General features: G+C 44.7%; 1 protein-coding gene across 2 annotated transcripts in view; it reads right to left on the reverse strand.

The window, feature by feature from the left end:
* THADA (THADA armadillo repeat containing) overlaps nucleotides 1–17,220 on the reverse strand; it is a 782,712-nt gene that overhangs the window by 220,926 nt on the left and 544,566 nt on the right. For both annotated transcript variants that reach the window (XM_068233009.1, XM_068233008.1), the window contains one exon: nucleotides 6,512–6,630. In XM_068233009.1, coding sequence (XP_068089110.1) covers nucleotides 6,512–6,630 — 119 coding nt within the window. The remainder of the gene's footprint in view (nucleotides 1–6,511; nucleotides 6,631–17,220) is intronic.

Here is a 17,220-nt window from a genome sequence, read left to right on the forward strand (position 1 = left end):
GGCGCATCGCTGCCTCTGCCTGCCCCTCTCACTCTTCCTTCACAGAGAGGGGCGGGGAGAAGCAGCGATGACGTCAGGAGGGGCAGAGCTGAAGCTGAAAGCTCTGCCCCTTCCAGGAAATGCCGGCGGATTGCCCCCCAGGTGATTTGGGGGCTCTGCAGCCCTCGTTTAGCGGCGGGGAGGCAGCGGATTGCTTGGGAGCACTGAAGCGAACTATAAGGAAGCTTTTGCCGGCGAGGGCCACAAAATATTGTATCGAGGGCCGCAAATGGCACGCGGGCCGCGAGTTTGAGACCCCTGCTTTAAAGGGATCCAAGCAGCTTTTTTTTTCTGCAGTTCGTCCTGGTTTATAGGAGCTCCCTCCTTCCCTCTGCCCTTATTTATCCAAGGGAAGGTGTGAAGATAATCAAGTGTGAGTCTCTAAACTGTTTGAAATACATTGTTCTATCCCCCACTCTCCTCCTGATGAAAGCTTTTTCTTGCTCATTGCTACTGCTAATTACAGCAGTCCTTATCTGCCTTGCTCTTTCTGGGGACAGCAGGCAACAGAAGTAAAGCAATAAAAGCCTATAACAAATGTAAAAAGAAAAGGTATAATAGATTTTTTTTTAGTAATTCACTTTAAAGAGACACTGAAGCGAAAAAAATAATGATGATATTATGATTTGTATGTGTAGCACAGCTAAGAAATAAAACATTAAGATCAGATACATCAGTCTAATTGTTTCCAGTACAGGAAGAGTTGAGAAACTCCAGTTGTTATCTCTATGAAAACAAGCCATTAAGCTCTCCGACTAAGTTAGTCGTGGAGAGGGCTGTTATCTGACTTTTATTATCTCAACTGTTCCTGGACTATTTACTTTTTCTCTGCCAGAGGAGAGTTCATTACTTCACAGACTGCTCTGAAAGACTCATTTTGAATGCTGAGTGTTGTGTAATCTGCACATATTATAGAATGATGCAATGTTAGAAAAAACACTATATACCTGAAAATAAAAGTATGAGAATATTTTCTTTGCTGCTAATCCTCTAGTAATTATTCATAGTACACAACCAATTCACTATATCATAAATTTTTTTTCGCTTCAGTGTCTCTTTAACTACTACACTATCCAACCACTGCTGTAATGCTATCTAGTCCAGACCAAAAGCAGGCATTTTATTTTTTTAAACGGAACCTACAGGCTACCACACACTATGTATAGCTGACTTTTTTTCCAAACTGAAACCCATTGAAGAAGAATATTGACTGTTTTACAGATGTGTACCACTCAATGTTGATCGTACTTCAGCAAAAATGTGATCAAATATAAATTGGAATATCACCATTCAGGGCCGTTTTTAGACATAGGCAACTAATCTTTCATAACAATTATAGGAAGGATTTGTTGTGTGGGGAGTCCGTGAGTTTAGGAGAGCGAGTTATAGCCGGTAATAATGTAGGTATCCTTTATAGACTGATTTTGAGCAGGGCCGTTTCTTGAGCAGCGCGGACAGGGCGATAGCCCTGGGCACAGACCGGCAAGTAGGAAGAGGGGGGGTGCAGGCAGAAGGACATAGCTGCTAGGGAGTTGGTGATGCGCGATGCAGTTAAATGGAAGAAGACAGAAGATCACCAGCGTGACCACCTTCCTTGACTCCTCCTGGCCTGCCTGCGTCAGACGTCAAGTCATCATTACGTCACCCTGGTGTGATGACACCTGATGGACTGTAGTGGTACTGCAGGCTGTGAGTGCGCGGCACCCATGGAGGAGTCAGCTTTTCAGGTTCTCTTTGCCTGTGTGTTTTCCTGGTCCCTGCTTCCTCCTGGATGAGCGGCTGGTCACCAGTAAGTAGGCAGATCTACTTGTGACCTGTGGCTGTGTGACTGTCCCTAAAGAGTAAGGGCTCGGGAGTCCACAGGGGTGGTGGGGGGGGGGGTAAGGGGGCACAATTTTTACACCCTCACCCTGGGCACAATTTAGCCTATAAACTGCACTGATTTTGAGAAACATGTCTTTTATATACCCGTCATGTGTTATTGGATTGAAAAATTAACGAATGGAGGGTATGAAATTCCTATTCACAACCTTAGGGGGGGGGGGTGGGGTGTTGGCGCTGGAAAACCAAAATTACCAGATATTGCCCCGCCTCCACTGCAAGCCGTCTAACACTTAATGCAGTCGCTCAAAGACGCGATGGATAAAAAAACAATTCTATTTCAGTTGATATTTTGGGGGCACTAGTTCTTGAAGTATCTTATTGTTATTTAGTAATTACATAGTGCTGAAATCGTCTGCAGCACTTTACAGAGTACATAGTCTTGTCCCTAACTGTCCCTCAAAGGAGCTCACAATCTATTCCCTACCATAGTTACATGTCAATCATAATCTAATGTCAATTTTAGAGCAGTTTTGGGTTCAATAGGTATTGAGCCAGATGATCCACAAGGCAAACCTAGACAGTACCCTAGGGCCTAGGTTCTCAACATGCGGTACGCGTACCCCAGGGGGTACTTCTGATAGGTCCAGGGGGTACTCGGGCTGGATATACTTAACCAAGAATAACAAATTTAGAGATTTAGAAAATTATAATTCTTATTTAAACAACACCAAATTAGTATTTTAGCTAATTAAAAGCAATAATAAATGCTTGCACATTGCTTAGAACCAATTATCATGTACTATGATTAAATATATATTTGTCAAGGGGTACTTGTGATCATGTTTACTATGCTAGGGGGTACTCGATGAGTACAGGGTTTTAAAAGGGGTACATACTAATAAAATGTTGAGAAACACTGCCCTAGGGCATGGAGAAAGTCTAGAGGCCTAGCAGAAGCTACCCTCCATGAAGTCTTACTTACAAAAGCCAGATGAACATCTTTTCGATCTTCCTCTGCTGCTCCTCTGTGTCAAACTCTTCACTGGCTGCCAATTAACCAGAGGATCCAGTTCAAACTCCTAACCCTAATCTACAAAGCTCTCCACAATCTCTCTCCCCGGTACATATCCTAATTTTTTACAGATACCAACCCAATTGCAATCTCAGATCTGCACACGATCTTCTGTTGTCCTCCTCTAGAATCACCTCCTCACATTCACACTTACAAGATTTTGCACGCGCTTCACCCCTTCTCTGGAATCCCCCCCCACAACACATCCGTCACTCGCCAACCTTTGTTACCTTTAAACGCTCTCTAAAAACTCATTTGTTTCGACAAGCATATGCGCTACCTTAGGCCACTTCCCTTTGTCCTAAGACCAAATTGCACTCCTACTAGGTATCCTAAAACACAAAGCCTCTATATATTTTATCGTATACTACCCCTCCTCTTGTTTCCCCCCCATTCCCATTAGATTATAAGCTCGCAAGGGCAGGGCTCTCTCCCCCTTTTGTGTCTTGGAAATCATTATACATTTTAATCATCATGTTACTTTTATCACTGTCATTACCACTTCTGTGTTTTGTATTCTGTATTGTCTCCAATTATGTATATTGTATATGGGTGTACACCATTAACTGTATTATTATGCACCCCGTGTTCTTTTCTTACTTTGTACAGCACCACTCAATATGTTGGCACTTTATAAATTGATAATAATAATCCACTGCATGCAGGAACTGTTATCTTGGCTAGGGCCACATTTCAGATTAATCATTTGCAGGTGCTATGAAGTTAAATTCCAAGGAGAGAGATTGGTAACAAGCACTTTTTTCTAGCTACAAAAAAAGTCTCAACAGGATTGCTCCACAGAGTTCAAAAGAAAAACAAAAACACACCTGGATGGTGCTAACCACCATGTTTGGGTGTTGCTCAGTGGATCTAGAAGGGGCAGTGTTCAGTGATGGTGGCTGGATAGTGTAATGGTTAAGGGCTCTGCCTCTGATACAGGCGACCTGGGTTCGAATCTCGGCTCTGCCTGTTCAGTAAGCCAGCACCTATTCAGTAGGAGACCTTGGGCAAGTCTCCCTAACACTATGACTGTCTATAGAGCGTGCCCTAGTGGCTGCAGCTCTGGCGCTTTGAGTCCGTCAGGAGAAAAGCGCGATATAAATGTTCTGTGTTTGTTTGTTTTGTTTGATGTAACTACAATTCATCAGGACCCCCAAGGAAACCTTAATCCCCCCCCCCCCCAATGTTCACTTCACACCCCTTCTCTTGCCTCCAATTTTTCCCCTTGATGGCCTGGGGGCCCATCTCACAAGGGTCATAGGTCAAGCCTGGACATCATGATCTGCTCACCTGTGACATCATGATCTGCTCACCTATGACATCATGATCTTCACACCTATGACAGGTATAACCACAAAAACACCTGATCTGCAGTATAGTCCCCTGTATCAGAGGAAGGGAAGCTTAGTAGTTGGGGGCCCCCTTCCTGCTCTTAATTACACGTTACCCAGCCCCCCTTGGGTCCCTTGTGTGGCCAGAGTCCATTGTGGTTGTATGACCTGACTTGCTTGACTTTGTTGACAATAGCTTATCAGATTTAAATCTGCTGCCTGACTTGGCCCCAACTGATGTCACCGACTGTCCTTTGGAGGGGTTCACAGGCTAGTGACAACTTGGAAGAAAGCAGTTAAGAGAACACTTTGCTTTTGAGGGATGAAGGAAGAGACTGGAGTTATTGGGAAAACCAAACATGAGAACATACAAAATCCATTCCTTTAGCCCCTGATTCAGGGCCCGTTTCCACTATTGCGTTGCCGAATCGCCGGCGAATCACCGCAGGCAAATCGCATGCGGGTGCAATTCCGCATGCGGTTTTTGCCGTGATTTCGCATAGGTTAGGGTGATGCGATTTTAACCATGTCACTGCCTGTGTGAATTAACATGGGTACCTATGCGAAATCGCATGCAAATTCGCGGCAAAAAACGCATGGGGAAAACGCATGCGATTTCCCTAATAAATACATTGCGTGCGATTCGCCTGCATTCCACACGCAGGCGAATTCTGAGGACACTGCCGTGCAGAAAAATCCTGCACAGAAAAACGCACAGCAAAACTGACAAGTGGAAACAGTCCCATTCACTTGTATTGGCTGTGCGAATCTGCACGCAGGAAACGCATGCGGATTCGCGATAGTGGAAACGGGCCCTTACAGAGAGTAGAGAGCAGTGCAGAGCATGAAAACCTGGCCTGGATTCTTTCTTTCTTTTAGATTCTTTCGATATTGGATATTGTTTGCAGGTCTCCGGTGGTGAGCCGGAACTTAAAGCTTACCAGTAGGGATGCTCATTCGGATTCCGCGCATTTCCGATCAGAAATTGCATTTCCGCATCGGAATGCGGAAATCGGTAATACAAGTGCGGTAGGCGGATTTCCACGTGAAATCGCGGAAATTTCCGCCGACTTTAACATCGATTTTCTCAAAAACTATAAGATCTTTTTGAAAACTTTTTTTTCATCTTGTTCACAAGATTCTGTTTAATAAACCCTGAAAATTTGGTGTTTCTAGGACTTACGGGGGCTTTGCTATTAACTGCTAAAGTTGGTGGATTTTTACTGTAATGTAAAATCCAGAAAATCTGCATTATCCGATATGCGTTCATTTTAAGCCAATCAGAAGACTCGGAATGAATAAACCAATCAGAAAATGGGGATTAAGGTGGAAATTACCACATTCTCTGATTGTCTTATTCATTCTGAGTCTTCTGATTGGCTTAAAATTACCGCATATCGGATAATGCGGATTTTCTGCTTTTTACATTACAGTAAAAATCCACCAACTTTAGCGGTTAATAGCAAAGCCCCCGTAAGTCCGAGAAACACCACATTTTCAGAATTTATTAAACAGAATCTTGTGAACAAAATGAAAAAAAAAATAAAATTTAAAGTTTTCAAAAAGACCTTATAGTTTTTGAGAAAATCGATGTTAAAGTCGGCGGAAATTTCCGCGATTTCCGCCGGAAATCCACATCGGAATGCGGAACTTGGTAGCGGGAAGCAGAATCGGTAGCAGTAGCGGTAAATGGCAATGGCGGAATGCGGATTTTCAGCGAAATCGGAAATTGGCATTTCCGACCATCCCTACTTACCAGCCTCCAGACTTGCCCCAGACACTGCTGAGCAACATCCCCAGTAATGTCTTCTGATGACACTCGTGAAATGGAACCCCAAGGCTGGGAACGACACCAAGGGGAAGCAAGGAAAGGGGTATGAACATGGGGGGGTTCCAATCAAAGCTTTGCATGGGGGATCAATTGTAGCTATACCACTGCACTCTTCAATATAGTGTAATCTGATTGGCTCACAGTTCTGTTTGTGACATCAGATTGCATCCTCCTTTGAGGGAAAATGAGACTTGAACGGTGTCAGTACTCTATGGGATATTATGGGATTTTTCAGTGCTATATCCAGTAAATTACGGTTTTGGTTTTTTCACAATAATTACAGTAACAGTTGTCACTTCATGAGTCTATATGTTTATTTAAATGCCAGAATCTAGAGAAGAAGTCGGATTTTATGACCTCTGAACAGTTAGTTTTATTAGCTAGTAACTTCCTTTAACATTAGCTCCAACGTACCTCTTGGCCAGCCACAGTTTGGCTTTCAAGTTGTTGGTGATGTCACGCACCTCCTGCTGAATTCGCTCTGAATTAACCGTGTGTTTCGCCTCGAAGAACGATTGGAGCAAGTGAGAAACCTAAACGGAGCACAAGAAGAGAGAGAAAGAGAAAAAAAGCTGAGAAATGTGCCTGGTCTGTGAAAGCGAGCTTTAATCCCCAGGCCCTCTGAACCCAGCTCTGGTCAGAATACGTCCTTTGATGAGAGAACAGCCACCTGTAGGCTGACGAGTGGAAGCGAGGCCTTCAACTGGAAAGTCTGCTCCCACCAGAGAATGCCAGGCTGTGCTAGGCCCAAGTCCTTCCCTTGTTTATAAATCAAGGCCTGTGAGCTTCATTCACACAACCGAGAGAAGAAAAAAGTCAAATTACCTCACCGTGCCATCATGGTTTCCTAGTGAAATCACATCCTTGCAATTAAAAACAACCGATGGGGAGCTGGAGTGCTTCAAGCCAAATACAACAAGCTCCACACAAGATCTGACCCACGCTGATGACTATATGGGCCCTGACGGGCACTCTCTTACCAGAACAATAAAATACATTTTCCAACCAGGCTAAGGGTAATGTAGAACAATTACATTATTTTATATACAATATATACTCATACCTTTCTTGTTATTTCTACAAAGGGAGGAAGAGGCTCTCTGTTCTTGGCTCTAGATAAATATCTGGCACTGTATTTGGCCTGAGGAAGTGGGTGTTACACCCACGAAACGCATTGCTTGTGCATAATTGAACTTCATATGTGTATGAATGTGTCGTTGAGGTAAGCCTCCTCTCCCCTTATTATTTTAGCTGTTTATAACAGTTTTATCTACCATTGGGCGCCTCTTCTCCCCTCTGTGCTTTTCACCCTCCTTTGGAGGGGTGTACTCTGGTACCCAGCTTCTGTGTTCTTTTTTAGGGTGTCGATCACCCTCTACCACATGTTATTCCTAGGCCGGTTTAATGGCCTGAGTGCAGTGGCTTGACTATTGAAGGAACGTGGCATAGCTCCCAATTGTCCCTCTTTTGGAGGGACAGTCCCTCTTTGGGAGCCCTGCCCCTCTGTCCCTCTTTCCTCCTCATTTGTCCCTCTTTCAGGACTTTGTCCCTCTTTCTATTTAAATATATATCTTTCTCTATTACAAACGTGTTTGATAGACTCTAAACTTTATTCCCATCCTTTAAATTGATATATTACTAATTTTAAAATGTTAATATGAAGGAAAATGAACCAGGATAGAAAGGATCAGTGTGGTTTGAATTATAAAACAACATATTTTTCTTATGAAATCTTTATGGTATGCATGCCTAGGGGTGTGTTGGGGGCATGGTTAGGGGTATGGAAGGGGGCGTGGCTTAAGTGTCCCTCTTTCTCATCTCAAATGTTGGGAGGTATGAGGTGGTAACGGGAAGACTCCGCCCTGCCTTCCTTCTTTCCCTTCAACCAACCTTTGCCCAGCACTGTCGTCAGCCTCCCATCCCCTTCCTTCAGGCAGAGCAGCACGGAAAAGATGCAAGTATAATACATGTTTTAGCAAAGGGTCATTCAGTTCTCCTCTTCCATGCAGCTACGCACTGTCTGTCACTCACCTCTGTCTTGGTCTTGTGATCGAGTGATGGTAGCTTCTCAGAAGAAGAAGAATGACCAACCTGGGGGTGGAGCCAGTAACATATCTACTCTTCGGCTGGACTACACTGCTGGGTGGAGACGGGGTGTTATCACAAGGCAGAAGCCCTTTGTTATAGGGGGTAAGGATGGTAATGATGGTGAGTTTGAACGGTGGTGAACGTTTTTTGCCAAGTGGATAGAGTGGCTATGGTGACTGCACCTCAACTTTACACCATGGACAAGGAAATTGGTAAAAAGGAGATTTTAAACACCCTCTCTGATGTCCTCCGGACTACCTGTGACCTGGATCATGGCCCACCACAGTCCAAACTGAAAGGTCTTTGACTGTTTATACTGAAATTTCACAAAATAGTAGTTTGTTGATTGAAAGCAATGAGCTTTCCCAAGTTTTCAAAGCAAGCAATCATCAGGCCTGTACTCAAAAAGTAAACCCTGGAACGAGATGTTGTGAGTAGCTGCAGACCTGTCTCTAACCTCCCCTGCTCGGAAAAAGGTAATGTTAAGGTTGAATGCCGTCAAATCTGGACGTCAAATCGGGTGTGTGTACAAACTGTCGTTCAGCTGATAACGCTGGTTCTGACTGATGCGCTTGGCGGATCGGTCAAAATCAGACGTATGAACGCACCTTTAAACTTGAAGTGGAGTTCTCATATAACGTTTTTGGTGCTCTCCAGTCTAGCATCGGTAAACATCACAGTTACCAATTAGCCCTCATCCAGATTATTTATTATGTGCTCATGGGCAACAGAGAGTGTCAAATCATCAATTGGGTCAATAAATGGAATATAAGAAGCCCCAGGTAAGTTCAACTCCTTTTTTGCGTTCAGCTGAGGTTCCCTTTAAGTGAGGCTCTCTACTGCTCACTTCCTGTGGCGGAAATTTGTATTGAAAGCAATTTTTACGTCGCAGAGACAGATCCCACTGTGGTCTGCGCGTGCGCACAGTAACCAATTCAAAATACCTGCAGCACCATTGACTTACATGACATCCGGCCAACGTGTGTTGCCGCAGACGCTGTGCCATAACGCGCTGGTCGTCTTACACTGGATTGGATGCTTCTGCTGCATCGCACCGCACCCGATATGAAATGTCCCATAGACTTGCATTGCTTTAGCGTTAGCCTGCGTTAAAAAAGGGCAACGCAGCGCAATGAAAACGTGCCAGTGTGAAAGGGGCCTGCAGGTTCCAAAGACCCATCAGCATTTTTTTTCTTTTTATATATTATATTTTTATTGAATGCTCAAGATAGACATTATACAAAAACCACATATATCAGTATTTAAAGAGAGAACTGACAGGAAGTCAATTGAGTGTAGTAAACAATCTCCCCTTCTGACTAAAGATTAATCAAACTTACACCCGAGTTCTGAAAAGCCATTAAAGGGATACTGTAGGGGGGGTCGGGGGAAAATGAGTTGAAGTTACCCGGGGCTTCTAATGGCCCCCCACAGACATCCTGTGCTCGCGCAGCCACTCACCGATGCTCCGGCCCTGCCTCCGGTTCACTTCTGGAATTTCAGACTTTAAAGTCAGAAAACCACTGCGCCTGCATTGGCGTGTCCTCGCTCCCGCTGATGGCACCAGGAGCATACTGCGCAGACCAAAGACCATACTGGGCTTGTGTAATACTCTCCTGGTGACATCAGCGGGAGCGAGGATGCAGCTGCGCAGACGCAGTGGTTTTCAGACTTTAAAGTCTGAAATTCCAGAAGTGAACCGGAGGCGGGGCCGGAGCATCGGTGAGTGGCTCCGTGGGTACAGGATGTCTGCGGGGGGCCATTAGAAGCCCTGGGTAAGTTCAACTAATTTTCCCCCGACCCCCCTACAGTATCCCTTTAAAAACATTTACTCTTAAAGCCAGTTTTTCACCATAAAAAACAAAATTCAATAGCAACTGGTCTGAGTGTATAGTAAGTGATAAAGATGCTAATCCTGCATTCAAAACTTTCAAAGCTTTTTCTGCTGTTATGGTTTGGAGTTATCACATACCTTAGGAGCACTGGCCCTTTAATTGCAATTGCCATCGGCTGGGAGAACAGTTGCATGCTGGGAGGTCTTTTTATCTATAATATATTCCTCCTCTTCCCTTTATTTCCCCCTCCTTCTAATGACATAAGTGCACTTCCTAATACAGACCTCAGTGGGAGTGTCTGAAGACTCTGGGAGGAGGGCGGGTAACGAATACACAATTAGCAAGAGGAGAAAAAAAGAGTGAGGGAGGAAATGATGTCAGGATTAGCTTCATTCAAAGGTAACCAAGATGGAAACGGTCTAGAATAGGATTATCTGCTTTTCCTTTATAAAATTCACAGGAATCATAACGTGGACAGTGCAATACATCTGTTATGTAAGCAGAACTAGTATTTATCTACTTATATATGTGTTTTTTATTTCTAGGTTAGCATGGGTGTCACTTGAAGGTCAATAGCCAGTGATTCATAAATTCTCACCACGGGTTACAGGGTGGAAACTCTGCGTAATATTCCATAGGGCACATCATTTTCTGCAGCGATCAATCAGTATTCATATTCAATAAACTGGTTCCTGTAACTCTCTATAGCTTGCAACTTGCCTGTACTCTTTGCACTTCTAAACCAGATAAATCAGCAAATGCTAAATAGGAAAAAAATCAGAGCTCTTTAACTCAAAGAGCCATATAATACAATAAGTTATGCCGAGAAGATGAGGTGCGCGTGTTGGGCAAATAGCACATGCCGAAGTATAAAAATACACCACTGCAGTGTGTGCCTGTATATAAAGAACGTATTTGTAATAATTCAGCTTTAAAGAGAAACTCCGACCAAAAATTTAACTTTATCCCAATCAGTAGCTGATACCCCCTTTTACATGAGAAATCTATTCCTTTTCACAAACAGACCATCAGGGGGCGCTGTATGACTGATATTGTGATGAAACCCCTCCCACAAGAAAAGTTCGAACTTTTGGCAGTTTCCTGTCTGTGAACCTTGTTGCATTGTGGGAAATAGCTGTTTACAGCTGTTTCCAATTGCCAAAAACCATGCAGCAGCTACATCACCTGCCAACAGTAAAATGTTCACTGGAGTTCCTCTTTAAGTAAGCAACTGTGGTCTCCCACAATGCACCACTCCTGAATATGCATATCATCTCTGTATGTCCCTGAAGTCAGGCTTAAAGTGAATCTGTATTGTTAAAATCGCACAAAAGTAAACATACCAGTGCGTTAGGGGACATCTCCTATTGACCTCTGTCACAATTTCGCCGCTCCTCGCCGCATTAAAAGTGGTTAAAAACAGTTTTAAAAAGTTTGTTTATAAACAAACAAAATGGCCACCAAAACAGGAAGTAGGTTGATGTACTGTATGTCCACACATAGAAAATACATCCATACACAAGCAGGCTGTATACAGCCTTCCTTTTGAATCTCAAGAGATCATTTGTGTGTTTCTTTCTCCCTGCAGTTCTCATGCACTGAAGTTTCAGGCTGCTTGTTTCTTCTTGCAAACAGCTTTGCCCTTGTCTAATTCTTCAGTATGTGAAAGCCCAGCCAGCTCAGAGGACGATTTATTCAGCTTGTAAAAGATAAGAGAGAAGCTGCTCTAATCTAAATAATACACAGGCAGTGTGCATAGAGGTGCCTGGAAGGGGGAATTCATAGCAGAACCACAACACTGAAGAACTTGGCAGCCTTCCAGACACAGGCTGACAAGTCTGACAAGGGAAAGATACATTGATTTATTACAGAGACTGTGATAGCAGAAAGTGCTGCAGTAAGCAAGAACACATTAGAATAGCTTTTGGAACTTGTAGGATGATAAAAAACAGGATGCAATTTTTGTTACGGAGTCTCTTTAAGCTGGCCACTAATGGACCAATTTCTAGCGAAAACTCGTTCGATCGATCCGAAATTCTAGGTCGGCAGTGATCGAATTGCCAGTAAATAATCTCCATTAATGGTTATGATCGATTATGAACGAGTGAAAAAAAAGTCGTCCGACTGAATTTTCGTCGAACGAAATTTTGAATTTTAAAGACGATCGTGATCGATAGATAGCAAACATTGGTTCGTTGATGGTGTAGTGAACGATTTTTCTTCCGATCAAAATTTCTGATCGCTCGAACGATTTTTTGCTAGAAAATTGGACCATTAGTGGCCACCTTTACACTGAAGATGTAGAGACCGGCACCATCAAGTAGTATATATGCTCTTTATTGAAACAAACACCTTGACATACAGAAGCAACGTTTTGGAGGGGACCCCCTCCTTTCTCAAGCCAATGTCAATGTCTAAAGACAAATAATCACAAAGCGCTTTATATATGTCTGCACACATGGACTACAACCAATCACATTTGAACAGTGGCTATGGTGACCAATCCCCTTGTACCTACTCAGGCGGACCTGATGGGGAACTATGCTTCTAATATTCAAATGTGCAGCGTTCAGCAAGTCCGTCCTGCGCATGAACGGAGAGTGCAGATGGCGCCGCCCAACGCAGCACCTACACCAGACGCCGACCAATCAGCTCTGAGGAGAAGACTGCCGTCATCAGGATCACGCCCCTAACAGAGCCGGACCTGATGGGAAACCTCAGCAGCTTGAGGGGACGGCGGGGAAGCCAGGCGTACACTGCATGTGGGGTTGATGTGGCTCCATACAAGCTACAGGCTCACTATACACCAGCGGCTCTGGCTGTAAGCCTGGCTACAGGGGCATAAAGAGATCATTTGCATATTCAGTAGTGGTGCATTGTGGGTAACCACAGTCGCTCACTTAAAGCTGAATTATTGCAAATACGTTTTGTTTTAAGAAGGCAAATTACACAGAGTTGGCTTTTTAGTAGGAGGCCTTTCAGTCTCTTTTGGTCCCCTATACTCTCCTAGCGGTTAGGGGTCACCCCGAGCTGCTTGGGTATTCTGTTGTAAATACAGACAAAGACATCTTCTGGAATCAAAGACAACTAGAAAAAAACCCCACAGCAACCAATCAGGTTTCAGAAGGTAAATCTGGCTCTTATGTAATTTCCCCACCAGACTGGTTCAAACCACAATGAGGCCCCTCGGCAAAAGTAACCTGATCCCAACAGACCCCCAGCAAATGTATCCACCAGGGGCCCCAAGCCGTTGCCAGGCCTAACATCCCTCAACTTTACTGTACTCCCGGTGCCCCTGCACCTTATTTGCAGCATGGCAAGCAACTCACCTGTTTCGTGCTGCACCATTAGTTCCTACACCTCACCTTCATCCTCACACGGCCACCTCTTCTACATTACCCTGCCCATGTTATCCCTACTAATGACATGTGACGGGTCATAGAGAAGAGACACCAGCGAGGACCAAGACGGGAAGCAAGGAAGTAGCAGCGCACCAGGACAGGTGAGTTGCTATGCTGCAAAAGCAGTACAGTAAGTGGAAGAAATTTTAGACAAGTCCATCTCCTCATGGGGGCTTCTCAAGGTTTTTTTTTTTTTTTTTCAGAAAGACTTTTTGAATGGCAGTTTCTCAGTCCAACTGACAGAATATTATTATTATTATTATTTATTGTATTTATAAAGCGCCAACATATTACGCAGCGCTGAACATTAATTTAGGTTACAGACAATATTTAGGGGTGACATACAGCAATATGACAATACAGGAATACAAGAAAACCAGATCACGCACCATAGTATGAGTACAAGGTAATGCTTAGTCACTGGAGGGGAGCATGGAGATCACACAGCACAGTATGAGTACAAGGTAATGCTTAGTCAGTCACTGGAGGGGAGCATGGAGATCACACAGCACAGTATGAGTACAAGGTAATGCTTAGTCACTGGATGCAGCATGGAGATCACACAGCACAGTATGAGTACAAGGTAATGCTTAGTCACTGGATGGGAGCATGGAGATCACACAGCACAGTATGAGTACAAGGTAATGCTTAGTCACTGGATGGAGCATGGAGATCACACAGCACAGTATGAGTACAAGGTAATGCTTAGTCACTGGATGGGAGCATGGAGATCACACAGCACAGTATGAGTACAAGGTAATGCTTAGTCACTGGATGCAGCATGGAGATCACACAGCACAGTATGAGTACAAGGTAATGCTTAGTCACTGGATGGGAGCATGGAGATCACACAGCACAGTATGAGTACAAGGTAACGCTTAGTCACTGGATGGGAGCATGGAGATCACACAGCACAGTATGAGTACAAGGTAATGCTTAGTCACTGGATGCAGCATGGAGATCACACAGCACAGTATGAGTACAAGGTAATGCTTAGTCACTGGATGGGAGCATGGAGATCACACAGCACAGTATGAGTACAAGGTAATGCTTAGTCACTGGAGGGGAGCATGGAGATCACACAGCACAGTATGAGTACAAGGTAATGCTTAGTCACTGGAGGGGAGCATGGAGATCACACAGCACAGTATGAGTACAAGGTAATGCTTAGTCACTGGATGGAGCATGGAGATCACACAGCACAGTATGAGTACAAGGTAACGCTTAGTCACTGGATGAGGGCATGGAGATCACACAGCACAGTATGAGTACAAGGTAATGCTTAGTCACTGGATGGAGCATGGAGATCACACAGCACAGTATGAGTACAAGGTAATGCTTAGTCAGTCACTGGATGGAGCATGGAGATCACAGAGCACAGTATGAGTACAAGGTAATGCTTAGTCAGTCACTGGAGGGGAGCATGGAGATCACACAGCACAGTATGAGTACAAGGTAATGCTTAGTCACTGGAGGGGAGCATGGAGATCACACAGCACAGTATGAGTACAAGGTAATGCTTAGTCACTGGAGGGGAGCATGGAGATCACACAGCACAGTATGAGTACAAGGTAATGCTTAGTCAGTCACTGGATGGAGCATGGAGATCACAGAGCACAGTATGAGTACAAGGTAATGCTTAGTCACTGGAGGGGAGCATGGAGATCACACAGCACAGTATGAGTACAAGGTAATGCTTAGTCAGTCACTGGATGGAGCATGGAGATCACACAGCACAGTATGAGTACAAGGTAATGCTTAGTCACTGGATGAGGGCATGGAGATCACACAGCACAGTATGAGTACAAGGTAATGCTTAGTCACTGGATGGGAGCATGGAGATCACACAGCACAGTATAAGTACAAGGTAATGCTTAGTCACTGGATGGAGCATGGAGATCACAGAGCACAGTATGAGTACAAGGTAATGCTTAGTCACTGGATGAGGGCATGGAGATCACACAGCACAGTATGAGTACAAGGTAATGCTTAGTCACTGGATGGGAGCATGGAGATCACACAGCACAGTATAAGTACAAGGTAATGCTTAGTCACTGGATGGAGCATGGAGATCACAGAGCACAGTATGAGTACAAGGTAATGCTTAGTCAGTCACTGGATGGGAGCATGGAGATCACACAGCACAGTATGAGTACAAGGTAATGCTTAGTCACTGGATGGAGCATGGAGATCACGCAGCACAGTATGAGTACAAGGTAATGCTTAGTCACTGGATGGAGCATGGAGATCACACAGCACAGTATGAGTACAAGGTAATGCTTAGTCACTGGATGGAGCATGGAGGTCGCACAGCACAGTATGAGTACAAGGTAATGCTTAGTCACTGGATGGGAGCATGGAGATCACACGGCACAGTATGAGTACAAGGTAATGCTTAGTCACTGGATGGAGCATGGAGATCACACAGCACAGTATGAGTACAAGGTAATGCTTAGTCACTGGATGGGAGCATGGAGATCACACGGCACAGTATGAGTACAAGGTAATGCTTAGTCACTGGATGGAGCATGGAGATCACACAGCACAGTATGAGTACAAGGTAATGCTTAGTCACTGGAGGGGAGCATGGAGATCACACAGCACAGTATGAGTACAAGGTAATGCTTAGTCACTGGATGGGAGCATGGAGATCACACAGCACAGTATGAGTACAAGGTAATGCTTAGTCACTGGATGGGAGCATGGAGATCACACAGCACAGTATGAGTACAAGGTAATGCTTAGTCACTGGAGGGGAGCATGGAGATCACACAGCACAGTATGAGTACAAGGTAATGCTTAGTCACTGGAGGGGAGCATGGAGATCACACAGCACAGTATGAGTACAAGGTAATGCTTAGTCACTGGATGGAGCATGGAGATCACACAGCACAGTATGAGTACAAGGTAATGCTTAGTCACTGGATGGGAGCATGGAGATCACACAGCACAGTATGAGTACAAGGTAATGCTTAGTCAGTCACTGGATGGGAGCATGGAGATTAGGCAAGTTAGGTTCACTCAGATACATAGCATGGGTTCACAGTAATGGAGGTGCATGATCAGGTAGGACACAAAAGGAGGAGGATCCTGCCCAAAGGCTTACAATCTAGAGGGAGAGGTAAGGACACGAACGGTAGGGGACCAGAGTTCGGCTGTGGGTTTAGAGCAATTGTGAGGGGTGGTAGGCAAGAGTGAAAAGGTGAGTTTTGAGGGCTTTCTTGAAGATGTTGAAGGAGGGGGCTGCCCTAATGGGTGGAGGTAGGGAGTTCCATAGTGTTGGAGCAGCTCTTGAGAAGTCCTGGAGGCGTGCATGGGACTGGGTGATGCGGGGGGCGGTTAGGCGAAGTTCATTGGAAGAGCGGAGTGAGCGGCTAGGTGTGTACCTCTGAGTAAGATCGGAAATGTAGGTTGGACAGGTTTTGTGGACAGATTTGTAGGTCAGACACAGTATCTTGAATCTGATTCTGGACTGGATAGGAAGCCAGTGGAGGGATTCTAGGAGGGGATCTGCCATGGTGGAGCGATGGGAGCAGTGGATAATTCTGGCTGCCGCATTCATGATGGACTGCAGTGGGGCTGCTCGGGTCATAGGGAGACCAGACAGCAGGGCATTGCAGTAGTCAAGGCGGGAAATTATGAGGGCATGGATGAGGAGTTTGGTGGTGGCAGAGGTCAGGAAAGGGCGAATCTTACAGATGTTACGAAGGTGGAAGTTGCAGGACTTTGTGAGGATTTGGATGTGGGAAGTGAAGGAGAGTGCGGAGTCCAGGGTGACACCCAGACAACGGGCTTGAGA

The sequence above is a fragment of the Hyperolius riggenbachi genome, chromosome 4 (assembly GCF_040937935.1).
Source record: "Hyperolius riggenbachi isolate aHypRig1 chromosome 4, aHypRig1.pri, whole genome shotgun sequence".
In the NCBI taxonomy this organism is placed as follows: domain Eukaryota; kingdom Metazoa; phylum Chordata; class Amphibia; order Anura; family Hyperoliidae; genus Hyperolius; species Hyperolius riggenbachi.